At 44.4% G+C, this 16,047-nt stretch overlaps 1 protein-coding gene across 7 annotated transcripts in view; it reads left to right on the forward strand.

Moving 5' to 3' along the window:
* LOC138265485 (UDP-GalNAc:beta-1,3-N-acetylgalactosaminyltransferase 1-like) overlaps nucleotides 1-15,153 on the forward strand; it is an 85,630-nt gene extending 70,477 nt beyond the window's left edge. For 3 of the 7 annotated variants that reach the window (XM_069213241.1, XM_069213238.1, XM_069213242.1), the window contains 3 exons: nucleotides 6,961-7,005; nucleotides 7,791-7,847; nucleotides 14,052-15,153. In XM_069213241.1, the coding sequence (XP_069069342.1) occupies nucleotides 14,142-15,113 (972 nt within the window). In that variant the 5' untranslated portion in view covers nucleotides 6,961-7,005; nucleotides 7,791-7,847; nucleotides 14,052-14,141 and the 3' untranslated portion in view covers nucleotides 15,114-15,153. The other 4 variants (XM_069213243.1, XM_069213239.1, XM_069213240.1 and 1 more) reach the window with 3 other exon arrangements.
* The last annotated feature ends 894 nt before the right edge of the window (nucleotides 15,154-16,047 follow it).

Consider the following 16,047-nt stretch of genomic DNA (forward strand, 5'->3'; position numbering starts at 1 on the left):
AGGGGGCTGAGGGGGTCCTCTGTAGACCTCTTCCTGGAAGTCTTGATAACCAACCACCTCCATCCAAAAACGCTCTCCAAATTCTTCTCCATCGAGTGGGCGCATAGGGCGCATAGGGCGCTGGTGCCGGTGCCGCCACCTAGGCTGGGGGCCCCGCCAAGGACTATCATAGCTATGGTGTTCAACCACTGAGACTGAGATGCCATTCTGCAAGCAGCTTTGTCACAGGGAGACCTCCCTTATGAGAACACCACAGTGTGGCTCTTTCCAGACTTTACACTACAAGTTCAACGTCAGCGACGGAGTTTTGATGAGGTCAAGAAGGCCCAGAGAGCAAAATACATCAAATACATGATGCTCTTCCCAGCCAGAGTGGTAGCGGAGGGTAAATCTTGGTTCTTCGCTACACCGGCAGATGTGTGGGACTGGATCGAGGGCTGGTGCTCGGGGGGAAAGCATACCCAAATAAGCAAGAAGTCAACCAGGACTTCGGACCAACACATTAGGGTTGCAAAGGTACAATCGGTACCGTCAACATCAGACCAGAACCACGCCGAGGACTGGGGGAAACGTTGAGATGGACACCGGGAAGGAGAGAGTGTTCCGGCAGACACTGAGTAGCGACAGTCGGGACCAATGAACGAGTGAACGCAAACATACGAAAGGCAGATGGTTCAGAAATATACTTGACTCAGGGTGTTGATGTGTAACGAGGGAGGATTGCCAGGAGGCAGTCACCCTACTACGAACAAAACAACGCTTAATTGGCAGTTAGGTAGAGCCGATGCACGGTTAATTGAGCTAGACAAAGGGTGTAGGGCTCACACATATTCTTTCCAAAAGCTGATTGATGATGCCAGCCAGTCCTTTACTACTTAGATTGTTTTAGGGCAACAGGCGCTCTGCAAGTTGGGGAGGTGGGCAGGTTCAGGTCTACAATGCAGGGTTGCAGGAAGAGGGGGAGTTCTGGGGAAGGTTATCTAGGGATAGTTCCCGTGCTTCTAGAAATTTCTTGTTTCAGATCAGCAACACAATGCTCACAGGGTGGGGACACGGCTTCAAAACGGGAAGGGTTGGCATACATAGATAGGACAGCATAAAAGAGAGGTCAAGATTATGACCTGGATTGTCAATGGCCTTGGAAACAAAATTAAGCGTACTGTAGTCTCACAATACATCCGGCGACACACACTAGACATTATCCTGCTTAAGGAAACTCATTTGAAAGGGAACAGATATAAGGCACTAGATCGAATGGGCTACTCCATGGTTGCACATGCGGGCTATACAACTAGTTCGAGGGGGGGCGGAATACTGGTCAACACAAAGGTGGCATATGCCATGGGGGACATGCGCGCAGACCCCTTGGGCAGATTCGTAATGCAGATGGGTACCTGGAAGGGTCAAACGATAAACATTTTCTCACTCTACGTGCCTCCCAGGCTTCAGGGGGACATGTTCTGAGAGCTGGGGGGAGCTTTTGGGACTGCCCAAGGGCAGCTTGATCCTGGGTGGCGATATGAATGATATTATGGATGCCAGGAGGGATAGATTGTCAGGGCCCAAAGAGGTGGTGGGGGGGTGAGAGTCCCCTCAGGGTGTTCGTAGAGGCATTTGGTCTGGTGGACCTCTTAAGGGAACACAATCCGGGGGGGGACTAATATACCTACTTCTCAACAGCGCACAACAATTTTCATGAATAGACTACATGTTCGTGCTCTACCCCAGGCGGGACAGTTATATAGGGGCAACTCATCTTGTGAGGGGGATCTCAGATCACTGCCCCGTGATGGTGGTGCTCAGCGGTCTGAATGGGGAACGGGAGCTGCCCTCGAGGCTAGTCCCTTGGCACTTTACAGATCCTGAATTCAGGGACAGGGTAAGAGAACAGACCACTCTGTACTTCCAAGAAAATGACGGGTCGGTGTCATCGCCAATTATCCAGTGGGAGGCGTACAAGGCAGTAATCTGAGGCCAGGTGCAAGCACTGATAGGTGGGCTAAAAAAGGAGCAATTGATCAAAGTAGAGGGTCTGGAAACAGAAATCAGGGCGCTCGAGATGGCAGCTGTGCAGAGCAGCCGGCCGTGTCATGAGCGATGTCATCGACCTAGGCTTCGCCAGCAAGAGTTGAGGAATTTGGCAGATAACAGGGCGAGGGCATAGGCACCTGCAACTCAGTGACAATTTTACAATGTAGGGGACAAGGCCAACAAACTAATAGCCTGGCTTGCAATGAGAGGAAGGGGGAGAATTGGGTGTTGACAGTTCGCGATGCGGCAGGAAAGGCGTGCAAGACCGGTGGGGACATTGCCAAACCATTTGCGGAGTACTACGAGAGGCTGTATGAGTCCAGAGTCGAATTGTACAGGGTGGAATGTGCAGACCTCCTGAAAGATGTTTCTCTGTGGACCCTCACGCCAGAGGACCGCAATGAGTTGGAGGAGGAACTGTCAGAGGAAGAGGTTGGACAGGCCCTTCAGGAGCTACAGTCCAGAAAGGCTGCCGGGCCAAATGGCATCCCAGTCGAGTTGTACAAGTGTGTAGTCAAGGATGCGGCAAAGTATATGCTACAAATGTTTAGGACAGCAAGGGCAGAGGGGATCTACCAAGGGATCAGAGAATAGCCACTATAGTAGTAATTCCAAAGAAAGGTAAAGACCCAGAGACCTGCAGTTTATACAGGCCCATCTCATTGTTGAACGTGGAGGGTAAGGTCTTGGCAAAGATCTTAGGCAGCAGGCTGAGGAAGGTAATTACAAAACTGATTCACCCAGACCAAGCAGGGTTTGTGCTCCAGAGGGGCACTAGACTTAACCTCCAGTGCCTGTCTGGGGTCCTGCACATGACGAACCATGCTTATCATGAAGAGGTGGTAGTACTATCACTAGGTGCCAGGATGGCATTTGATAGTATAAAATGGCCATATTTGTTTGCGGCACTGGGTAGGCTGGGATTTGGTCCTGCATTCTGCGGATGGATACAGCTCCTCTACCGATCCTACCTGGCGAGGGTGTGGATGAATGGGACAATATCTTGCCCGTTTGCACTATACAGAGGTACGAGACAGGGATGCCCCCTGTCCCCCATGATTTTTGCACTGGCGCTGGAACCGCTGGCTGCTTGGGTAAGACAAGGCCCTTTGGTGTAGGGGATAGTTGGAAGTGTGGGATGGGAGGAACGTATCTTTTTGTATGCAGATGATATTCTACTATACGCTGCGTGACCGTGAGTCACTGTGAATAGGCTGCTTCATATCTTCCAAAGATTTGGCAGTTACTTGGGGTACAAAATTAACTGGGACAAATCGTTGGTCTGCCCGCTGACAGTGGGTGCCCTGGAGCTGCCTATGCAGTGTGTTGCCCCAGTGGCAATAGAAGGGTTCCGTTATCTAGGTATTAATGTCACACAAAACGTGCCCAGATTCCTGGAAGAAAACCTGTTATTACAGCTGAGACGTCTTCAGGCGGATGTCTCCCAGTGGCGGGGACTCCCAGTTTCTCTGATGGGACGCGCTGTACTATTCAAGATGATGGCCCTGCCACGGCTGCTGTATTGCCTTCAAAATACCCCCTACAGGGGGCTGCCCGGGGTGTTTCAATATCAATAGTGAACTGAGGAAGCTCCTATGGGACGCTGGTAGCTCACGCATCTCCCTGACTAAACTCCAGAGGGGAGTGTTTGAGGGAGGACTGGCGGTCCCAGACATATGTAAATATATTTTGGGCAGCACAACTGTGCATAATCAATGACTGGGTGTTTGCGGCAGGAGAGAACCTGGCATTTCAGGTGGACTGAGAGGCAATGGGATCTGGGGGCTTACTCGAGCTCTTATATGGGGGCGGGCAGTTACATAGACTGCTGTTCCATACACAGTCGGCGGTAAGACCCTGGAGGGCGGCCAAACAGATTTTTGGGTTGGGAAGGGAAATTCACGAATAGAACTCCATTATTAGTCCAGTTCACTGCTGCAGGAGGTTGGGAAACTCCAGGGGTTTAGGAAATGGGAGCTTATTGGGATAGAGTACCTGGCGGATGTATGGGGGGAAGCTCTATTGACATTTGAGGACTTCGAGCAGCAGAATGAGATGGGACAGTCAGAATGCTATAGACAGTTACAGCTTGGACACACACTACACAAACACATAGTGGAAGGAGAACAACTACCAGAGTCATCACCCCTAGAAGATAGATTACTGACAGAGCCCTTGGTGAGTAATGACCCATAAGAAAATTATGAATAACTCTCCTGACTCTCTGAAAGCCTTGCAGGCCACCTGGGAAAAGGATCTGGGAACACTCGAGGATGAGGATTGGGTGGAGGCAGTTTAGATCCCCAGGGAGGTAGCTATAAGGGCCCGCTTCGTCTCATACAGTTGAGGGTTCTACATAGAGCATATTACTTTATAACACTATTGCATTGAATGGGTTTTACTGACTCCGACCTGTGTGCCAGAGGATGTGACGCAGTGGGATCTTTTTCCATACCTTGTGGGGATGTCCTGTGATCCAGGGGTTCTGGAGACAGGTGACACAGATAATGGGTACAGTAACTGGGCTACACATAACACTAGAGGTGAAATGGCTGTTCCTGGGCATTACCGGTGACGAAGGGTGGCCTAGACACTCGAATATCTGGCTACAATTAGCGGCCGGCGTTGCCAAATGAAATATTGCACGGGGATGGGGAGCGGGGACCCTCCACGACCTGCAGACTGGGAGAGGGATCTGGATTGGTGCCAAAGGGCGGAACAAGTGATATACAAAAGCGGGGGACATGTGAAAAAATACGAAAAAATATGGTCAAAATGGGTGGCATACAGAGACACAGGTGAATAACCAAGAAGGAGCTGGCTATAATCCTCGACTCTCGTTAGGGGAGGGGGACAGGAGTTACAGGGCTAGGCACAAGAGATGGTTTAGGTACGGTGATCGTGTAATGCTGGCTAGTGGCTGGATAATATTGTGTACCTTGTATGAGCTGTTATTAATGTGTAACTGATATGGGTTCCAATTGTATGCTGCTTTGTTTGCAATAAAAAGACTTGTAAAAAAAATAGCATTTAAAGAGAGGCTCAAATTGGGCAAGAAGGGGTTAACCTTCTGAAACAAATTGAGATAGCTGGATGGTTGGGTGCAGGGGAGTACTGAGGCACTCCCTTGGTACTCAAAAATTGGAAATATAACCACTGATTGATCGAGGGAGGTTTTCCCTCCTCAGTCGGCAACTTTTATACTGCAGTATGAGTCCTGCAATACCAAAACAAATCTGATTGGCTGGCTGCAACATCGTAAAAGACGTTGCTGCTGCCATTACAGGACTTGGGCACTTGGTCCCAGAGTCCTGAAAAAGATGTGAAAAGGTCTCAGAAGTTGACAGGATACACACTCAGAACAGTAATCATGCGCTACCCCAGTACTTCAAATAATAATTAAAACATTGTGTGCACAACGGTGACTAGCTGCACCCCTCTGTTTGGGAGCACAGCCTGGACACAGACCAAGCCCTTGTTGTGAAGCCATTTTAGGAATGTCCGTGGGCATGTTATTTTAGCAACTAGGCCTGCTGCTTGTGTCCTTTGGCCTAGTAATGTTTCATTTTTATTCTTTTAGAAACAATCACATTTGTGGTGATGTTTCATTTTCCTTTATCTTGCTGTCCTTTCGCTTAGGAAAGCATTTACATTTCTTACCATAACATTCTTTCATTCTGTACTTTCTTCTAGCTTGCAATGAGATAGGATTGCCAGCCTAAGTGGTACACCTCGTCTCTAACATTTCACAGAAACATACATATTTTTATGTGGAGACACTTTTCCCAGAACACTAGCTGTTTTATTATAAAAACATCTCTCTGTCCTCTGCACGTTAGAGGGAGGTTTCAGCCAGATGACCACAACTGCATGCTGTCTGACTTTATTACGGCTGCTCGATGACACTACCGGTTCTCTGGCCTATATGGGGATGGTGTCTCTAGAGATGACAGGCTCCTTCACTACTGTCATAATCAGGTAGGTGGGATGATGTCTTCCAGTGGAGTACTGAAGGAAGGATTATGGCTTATTCTGCTGTGCTCTCACATAGAACATTAGTGGCATAGGTAGGAATCATACATCTTGCATAGTGACAGTATGGTTGGACTTTTCCTGTGTTTTACTTTTCTTGTCACCATTCTGCTTCTAGTATGGTTCATTATCCTAATTATGGCAGTCCATGTTATTTTATCTAAGGTGCAGCTGATTCAATAAATCTTATTGAACCATTCCCTGCTTCTGTTTGTCTTTGCATGTGTGAGACAAATGTAACTGAGAGAAAAGAATGAGATCTGATCCACCTCGATTTCCTTGAGAAGTCACAATGTCATGCGCCCGGTTGCCAAAAATCATCCCTGCTCTTGGGCAGAGATGAAGCGCTGCTAGCTGGCTGGAAACATATTAGGCTGACAGTTGTCACATGTAGTGGGGTTGGACTCATTTCCCCACAATTCAGATGAGGATGCTGCAGCCCAAATCCAGCAGTCTCTTTGGTACAGTGAAAGCAAACGCGACACCCTTTGACCAACCCTTGTTGTACACAGCCAATGTCTGTGCATACTTGGGGTTTGCAGCTCCCAGTGCTTTGGGATTGTATAATGTCATGAGTGCAATGATGTCATCAGTGATACAAATTGAAATGTAACCAATAATGTCATTTAACCTATAGTTTGTGATGCAGTTATATGGGGTCATAAGCAATGCATGACGGGGGCACACACTATATTCAGATCAGTAAACTATAAATGGGTCTTTCCAGTGTTTTTTCATTTTTTTAAACTTTATTTATTATCGCAGTACATCACCTCACCATAAAGTCATTTTAACCTTTGTTTTTTTCAGTGAATACATATGTATATCGCCAATAGTTATCAGGTCTCCCTCCAGAATAAACTGAAATTTCTCACAAGTCCCTCTCTCTCTTTTCAGTTGGGCTTTCTTTCCACCACAGAGTCCCGCGAGAAAAAGAACCAGGTAAGTATTAGAACAAGGAAAAACCATATAAAAAAATTATAGAGCAATCCCTCTGCTGTCTTTTGGTTTTCTTAGCACTATTCTGCTTTCTGTTTCTGTTTGTTATATTCTTCTTTCTTTTTATCCTGTTCTTTTTTACCTCTTTTATAACCTGGCTTGTCTTGCACTGGCTTCATAGCTTTTACTTTTGGTCTTTTCCTTGTCCCTTCCCCTTTCCTTGTCCTCTAGACATCTTTTGGTTGACAACATAATTCTCTTTCCTGAAACATAAAGAGGAACACAAAGCAACTATGTTTCTCTTGTGCCTACACCTTACTTTCTTGGCATGCATATGGCCATAGTATTAGGTACAGATATATAATTGAAAATGGAAATATTCCTGGCAAAGAGTCTTTCTTCCCAGCTGTGCTTAACAAATAAAACACACTAACCTAGCCACCGCCATCTTGGACAGTGGTGGTTCCATGTGCTTTATTCATTGTGTGTGGGTGAAGGCTATCAGTTGTCCAATTACGCATCCTGCCATTGGACTCTTTCCCATTCTTCCTCATTCGCACACCTCCTTCCACTGTTCCTTCTGGCATTGTCGCAGCAGACTGTTTGGTTGGACTCCTGGCATCACTTTTTCTTGTGCCAAAAATCCATTTGTTGTTTCTCCTTTTTTATATCTTTTGAATCTGTCTTCTTTCCTCCCCTCAGATGTTAATCTCTATCTCTAGGTCTTTTCCCTCGTCTTTCTTTCTTTTTTATAATTTCCTGATTCTGTGGTCTTTGTTCTTTTTCAGGCCAGATGGAACATGAAGCCAGAAATGGAAAGTCGTGATCAGGGTCTTTGCATCCAGGCGAGTTCACGCTCTTACCAGGGCATGCTCAGGCCTGCTTACATCTGGCTCTGAGGCTCAGCTAAGGTTATCACTAGCAAAGTAAACAGTATACATAGATAGGGGCTTGAAGTTCAAATTAAGCATCATGCTACTATTTCGTCGGGTATTAATCTGCATACTGAGTGCTTCCATTGCAGTGGAGAAACAGGTTTCTAATTTATACTTGTGCCAGAAGCTGCTGCAATTCTTCTGCAGTTGAGCATTGGATGATCACTACTCGCCGCACAATTGGGTGGATCCAGACTAAGCTCTGAGCCATACTCCCCTCAAAGCTCAGAAGGAATACAGCCAGGCAGAAGGCTTAATTAATTCTCCTATTTGCTGCCATCTTTATGAGGGGCACGCTAAAAAAAAAGGCTTGATTAATTGAAAAACATGAACAACAAGAAAACCCTGTGCTTTGGAGTATTTTCAAGCATGAAAAGACCACAAAACTGGCCAAAGCGGTACCATCCACGCTGAGCAGATAACTATGTGTTTTTCGATAATAATTGTATTGCTTCTTTTTGCAATTTCTTTTATTGTTGACCTTGTATTGGGTGCAAACAATTATCACCAAGATGGCTGCCATATAAAACTATTCAACTACATTATATTTAAGACCTCAATAATTTTTCCCCTCTACCTGCTTAGGGATCTGGTAGCATGTTCTCTGGCAGGGCTTTCATTAGTGCCAGCCACTATATCGGAGGTTGTCTTAACCAGCCCTGTATCACCAACTCCAGGCTTGGTGCTGAGAGAGCAAGAAAAAGGAGGGACAAACAGCCAACGCCACGACATGGAGCTACACAAACCTCGCAACACAACAGGCCAAATAATGTGGCTCCTACTTTGAGTCTGTGAGATTGCTATTACAAGGGAACATAGCCTCCATCTCTTATTGCAACAGCAGCTCCTGCAGGCCCTGCACTGCCTTTGCCAACAGCATGATCTAAAGACTCTACCCAGGGCACACTATCTCTGCTCATAGCAAGAGCTCCAGCACTCACAGTAACACTCACTGTACTGTATCTGCCTGCTTAAGGAGCCCAGTATGTACTGGAGCCTTGACACCTACATTTGGGTAGAATCCCAAAGTAAACAGTATAGTCTGCACATAAAAATCTTTGATAAATTTAAGTTGGAGGCTGCAAAACAGAGTTTGAAGCACCCCCACCCCTCTCAACAAAGTCGGGTAATTCCTTTTTCTGTGATCTAGATCAAGCGGCTGATGCATTCAAGATTAAGCTTGAGTGTGCACCCCGGAATCATCTCCCTATAAAGCCCCAGAATGCAAGAATCGTCTACCAGTTAAATTATTTGTTCAGTGACACCCTGAGGTAGGCTGTTATTAAAGGCAGTAAAATCCTGAAAGCTGCAACATTTGAGTATGATCTGCAAGCAAACTGATAAACTAGATTCCTGAGTAACAACATAATGGCTTTACCATGCATGTCAAAGAAGCTGTTCTCCGTAATAAAAACATTTCTCAAAGTTACCAGTGTCATTAATGCTGTTCAGCCCTCACAGACTCTGTGCAATACGTTGGTGGTGTTTTTTTGTTGCGAATATTAAAAACATCTACTCTGACATTCAGTCTATGCAGAACGAGGTTGAACATATTCAATACTGAACCCCACTGAAACCTGTCTCTACTTTTGGTGTATCTTTTTCAGCTGTCTCTAGAGAAGCAGTGGATGGCCTCTAATGAACACAGAAGATCCCTGCCCATGTCGATTTGGAACCGGTTGGTCTCAGTAGTTGCTGATATGATTATAAACATATTTATTATCTCCCTTATAGATGGGCATGTTCCAGCAGTTTGGAAAATGGGATGATGCCCCCTCCCGTCCAGCTAAAGAAAACATTTCTGTATCCTAAGGAGGATGGAAATTTGGAAGTTATCAAATGTGCAAATTACACTCAAGGCAAAGCTTCAAATAGGATAGCAGCTACGCTGCTGACCACCTATTCAAGATACAGGATTCATGGCAGCTGGGATTTCATCCAAGACAATGAACGGAGGCCGCTTTGAATCTGAAGCCTAGAAAGCAGGACACTGCCATTCTTCTCCACCAATTGAAGGAATTGGGGCTAAAAGGGACTGTGTGACAATGATTCTCTTCAGTTTTTTTAGATGTCCACCAAACTCATCCATATTTAATACAACTGACATATGTCACCTCGTGTGTGTCACAAGGGTCCTTTCTTTCATCAGTTCTCTTTGACATCTATGTTTGTTCCCTCTCAGATCATTCATTCCATTGGCTGTACAAAGATACCATAAGTTGATATTCGGTTTATCCTAAGCCTTGACAGTATGGTTCTGGGATCTCTTGCCAGTCTCCACGTCCGTCTTGCTGTTGTAAAGCAATGAATAGGACACAGCGTCCTTAAACTGAAACACATGATGACCAAGGTTATGCTGGTTTAGAATCACAAACAGCGCTGGGATAATTCCATCTAGTCATCTTGCTTGGGCTCCGCCCTATCCTGCAACCAAACATGAAATCCCTGGGCATTCGGCTAGATCAAAATTGTACTTCAAATGTCCAGATCAGTGCAGTCTGAAAGGAAAGTATTTTTTTTTTATGTCCTTCCTTTACGTACTTTTACATATCTGCCATACGATCTTCAGGTGCTGTGGTAGATGTTTCGGTGCCTTTTAGGCTGGACTACTGTTGGAGTCAGTACATTAGCCTTCTAGATTATGCCTGGCTAAATTTGAGGGAATAAAGAATACAGGAGTTTGTCAGATTCATCATATGATCAAAATGTGCTTTCCCGTAGAGAGCATCACTGCCTGGCAGCGACGCAGAGAATCCAATTTTAAATGTGTTTGCCTGATGCTCAAAGCCTGTTGCACCCTGCTCAGCCTTGCCTCGTCCATCTTTTCTGGACTGCCACTCTGGGGCGCTTACTCTGCGCTCTATCTACTCATGATATTCCATAGGTGTCTTTAATCTTTCATCTTTTCTGACCTGTCACTCTGGGGAGCTCTCTTTGTCTGAGCTCTACCTACTCTTGACAGTCTGTAAGGTCCAGCATTGCTCGATGGCTGGCAGATCACTCAGACTGCAAGATCCATCTTTTGGAACAAATTGACCTGGCAACTAAGATTGCCTCTCATATTGATTGTGAAAGGCTTTAAAGTTCTAACCTTTGAGTTTATATTTTAGCCATAATCCCAGTCTCAAGATGCTTGTTAGGCATGTTTTGTCTTTTATAAAAAACAATCACTCACTATAGTGCCTCTACCAGCATTATCAGCCTGTCATTGCCCCACATAGTTCTTGCGTCCTACATAGTGCCCTTGTCCTTTCATCAGTATATGTGCAGGGTCATTTGTCTAGCCATTCATCCATGTACCCACCCAACTATTCACACACTCAGTCACTCACTCTTTCTCTGGCCCTACCCCATATAGAGCCCCTTTCCCACACTGCTGACTCACTGCCCGGCCTCTCCACACTGCCTTTGCCCCACACACTATCTGTGCCCATTCACAGACACATTGTGGCCCCTTCTTCCAGCCACACACACATACACACACACAATCATTTAGCTATCTGTTCATGCGCTTGTTCACTCGTTTCTTCATCCAGCCATGCTCTCACCACTCATCCATTCACCCATCTATTAAATCAATCTCATATTTCTCCACTCATGCACACAATACACACACACACACACACACACAGAGTCAATGAAGAAGAACTTTGCCTAATATGCCAGAGCAATTAGTTTTGCTAGTGCTTGCTTTAAATTGGTACCTGCTTTGAGCCACCCAATTGAGCCAGTGACAATATTGCAAAGGAACCTGAAAGAAGATCCATGTGAATGTCCAACTCCTGAGACAACAATTTTTCTCCTTAATTCCTGTCCTTTTGGGTGTGGAAACAAAGCATCCCTTTAATCCCTGATTATAGCCTGCATTTTTTTCTTTATGTTAAATCCTTACGCCTTCTTCGAAACATGTATCAACCTTGTTGCCCCACATTGCAAGATCAAGGGGTGAGATGTCTCTTGCAACATGTTTTTTTTTTCTTCCAAATATGAATTGATGCTTCCAAGAAACTGCCCTAGTAATGTTGCCTTTCACAAGCTAATCCAGAGCTCGATTGAAACTAAGGGCCAGTGGTGTCTCATGATCCTCCAAATTGGTCCTGGTGGATAATTTGGTGACCATCAACAGGATCGTCTTATGTGCTGCCCCTCAACGAACGTACCTGAGTTTGCTCCCCTTTTCTGCTCTCACACCTCCCATTTGCTTGAAGGGCTGATATAGGGAAATAAGGTCTCCTGCTCTGGTTCACACAGTGGTTCTTCCAATGTCTTCCGAAACTACGCGCATGGAGGAAAATGTTTTCAGCGGACCAAAACAGCGATCCCACAGCAATATTGCAGAACAGTGTTGTGCATCATATTGAGTGCCTGGGACGCTTGCTGACTAAATCATTTCTGCGTGGTGTGCACACATATCTGTAGACTGGGAACCAGCTCTTCCTCCCTGTCTGCATGGGAGGTTGCACTAGTATAACCTCCCATGAGTAGAGACCCCATACAGGCCTCTCTAGGTGGCACCACTCTTGTGGTCTACCTCCATGTTAAATGTCCCCTGCCTGCATCACATTGTTTTCCACCCTGATCATCTGCGCCCCTGTAGTCCGCAGGGGCAGATTTAGGACTTTTGAGACATTGCATAACATAAAGAACTCTTTCGGTGTTGTCAACTACAAACCACAAGTTGCGAACGTAAGGGGCAATGAACTGTCACAACAAATTCAAGCCACACTCTTCTCGCTGTTGGAGTCAATGACAGGTGGGAACTTATCTAAACATCAACAGGCGAAGAAAAGCGGAGGAGTCTATAGCAGGATATGACCCCAATGACTACAGAAGGCTGGAACTGAATATGGTCCTGTTAGTTTGTAGTATGCTGCAGCCTGCCAAGACCTTTCTACTGAGAGTTGTACTATTTGAATGATTTTAAGTTATTATTGGGCTGCTATTGATAAGTAGTAAAGAAGGTGAATCATAATAGAGCAGCACTATTGAATTTCAAACACAGAAGGTATCTATTCCAAGCAGCAGTGACATGCGTTAGTGCGCCATCTATAGTCCAATAACAAATAGCTCAAGGAGTGTTAAACGTATTAGTACACATTCAACAATTATTTAAAAATATTCATAACAGTCCTGCCATTGAACTTGCTGACCTAATGAAGGAGTAAAAGCCGTATTTGAAGTCGGCATTCAAGCCTGAATTTTCCAACATATCCCCTCGTTACAGTTGCTTGTAAATCATGATTCGGCCATAGGCAAGAGTATTTGGACAAACCAAGTTTGGTTGCGTGGCACGCACATCTGATATTTACCCTTCCACATTTTGGGCTAGATGTATTAAAGTATTTTGCATTCGGAAACAGTGCGAATAGCAAAATTCCACCGTTTACGATAGCAAAATAGCCTTTCGCAATGCATGAAAGGAATTTGCAGGGCAATTATAAGGAATCACTAAAATAGCAATTCCCTTAAATTGTGACTTCATTTTGCGAATCACAGTTCGTGATTCCTTAAATTGGAAATTGCAATGGGAATGCCTATCTGCGATTCCATATGCACATGTAACAAGCATTTCCTAAATAAAGGCGAACCGGGCATTTAGGAAATGCTATTACCACCAACTCCTTTGAGGTAATCGCTATTTAGTTACATAACATTGTGCATTCCCTAAATAGCGATTTCTTAAAATTCGCTATTTAGGGAATGCAAAATATGAGTTTGATACATCTGGCCCTTTGCTAGGAAAAACCTGGTGAAATGTGAAGGAGGAAATATGGCTGGAATGAGGGATAAAACCATGTGAAACAGTGCTCAAACATCAATGTATATAGTTATTCTTCATTCTGAGGGCACAAACTAATAATGGTGTGGTTTTACCACACCTTTTTTTGGGCATCTCATAATGAAGCTCACATTAGACTAGGTGTATTGCTACACTTACAAATATCCAGACCAGCTTTCCTTGTTTTTGTCTAAGATCATTGCCAGAGTGTTTTTTTTTTGCTGTCTGTAACACTAACTGCTAACACACTCTGCCAATCAATATTTAGATTAGAGCGTCAAATATAAAACTCAGATTGTTAATTTGATTAATATTCACATTTTCCTTTCTTGTAGAACAATGTGCTATTACAGAATGCCGTCCTAGCATGAGGAACTTATGGTCTGCCGCACATGTAGTCTCCAGATGTGGAAGCAGTGAAGATCATGGCATCCAAACATTTAATACGTTGGAAATTCTGCTTTTTTACCATAGCTGGAATCACTGCAACAGTACTGATGTGGCTTATCAGCCAGCAACCACACACTTTGGTTCAGAAAATGAACTGGATGTATTTCTACGAATATGACCCTATCTACAAGAACAATTTCACTTTCACACTACATGAACATGTAAAATGTAAAGACAGAAACCCATTCTTGGTCATCTTGGTGACTTCAAGACCGAAAGATGCTCTAGCCCGGCACACCATCAGACTAACATGGGGTTCGGTGAACATGTGGTTGGGACATCACGTTAAAACCTTGTTCTTACTTGGCCAAGCACCAACTGGAGATACCAAGACGGAAACATTGATAGAGGAAGAAAGTAAGCTCAATGGGGACATTATTCAACAAAATTTTCTGGATACTTATCGTAACCTTACCTTAAAGACAATAATGGCTTTCCAATGGGTTTCAGAATTTTGTTCAAATGCCACATACATCATGAAAGCCGATTCAGATGTGTTCATCAATACTCCCAATTTACTAAACTTTCTTCAGAAGTTTAATTCTTCTGATAGTTTGTTTACTGGCCATACTTTCATTGAAAACTATTCAGAGAGAAACATTTTTTTAAAAAATTATATTTCGTATGAAGAATATCCTTTCAGGTTGTTCCCACCATATTGCAGTGGCCTGGGATATGTTCTGTCTGGAAAGCTGGCCCTGGAGATTTATAAAATTATGAGCCACATAAAACCTATCTGGATTGAAGATGCCTATGTTGGAATGTGTTTAAAAGTACTTAACGTGAATGTGCATATTCCAGAAAAAACAGATCTTTTCTTTTTAAGTAAACTTGAAAGTTCCCTGTGTAAATATAGGAGTGTATGTGCTGTACATGGTCTATCCTCGGATGAAATGGTAACAGTTTGGAAGGTAGTACAAAACAAGACTTTGGGTATTTGTTCGTGAGCAACCGAAGTGCTACACAAAAATACAAAACCAGAAAGACCTTATGGCTCTGCTCTTCATTTTTTCTTTTTAATATTAGGATCAATCCCCATCAACTGTGAAACAGAGAGCTGTTTAACACATCACATCACGTCTCTTCTGAGGACGTTATTCAGATATTAACAGGTTTATTCATACATAGCTGTAAATGGATGATGCAAAAATACTTTGGCACAAATAACATTTAATAGAGGGTGCAGGCATTATTTGCTTTTGGTTTACATCTTGGTGTAAAAAAATCGGGAATAAAGTGCACAAACTGTACTTGGTTCCCATTTAGGTATGGTACCAGAATATTAGGCACTAAGGGGCACATGTACGTGCCATTTTCCTGTTGCAAACAGCCCGTTTCTCAGAATCGGGCCGTTTGCAACAGGGAAAAAACCTGTTGGCATGTGCAGAGCGTATTTTGCGATTCGGTAATCTATTTACCGAATCGCAAAATAGGTTTGTGAGTCGCAATTAGGAAGGGGCGTTGCCTTCCTAATTGCGAGTCGCAGCACGATGTAGCAATGTTTTGTGACCGTGTATGCGGTCACAGAACAATTGCAGTTAGCACCAGTTTCAAACTAGTGCTAACCCATTCGCAAATGGGAAGGGGTCCCCATGGTACCCCTTCCCCTTTGTGAATGTCAGCGAAAATATTTTGCTCTGAAAAAATGAAAAGAAAACTTCTCATTTTTGTTTTTGAAATGCATCTCGTTTTCCTTTAAGGAAAACGAGCTGCATTAAAAGAAAAACTGCTTTATTTAAAAGCACTCACAGACATGGTGGTCTGCTATCTCCACCAGGCCACCATCCCGATGAGGGTAGCCATTCCCAATGGGCTCGCAAATTGCGACCTACCTCATGAATATCCATGAGGTAGGTCATTTGCAACCCCATCGGGAATTGC

Source organism: Pleurodeles waltl, chromosome 11 (assembly GCF_031143425.1).
Source record: "Pleurodeles waltl isolate 20211129_DDA chromosome 11, aPleWal1.hap1.20221129, whole genome shotgun sequence".
Lineage (NCBI taxonomy): Eukaryota > Metazoa > Chordata > Amphibia > Caudata > Salamandridae > Pleurodeles > Pleurodeles waltl.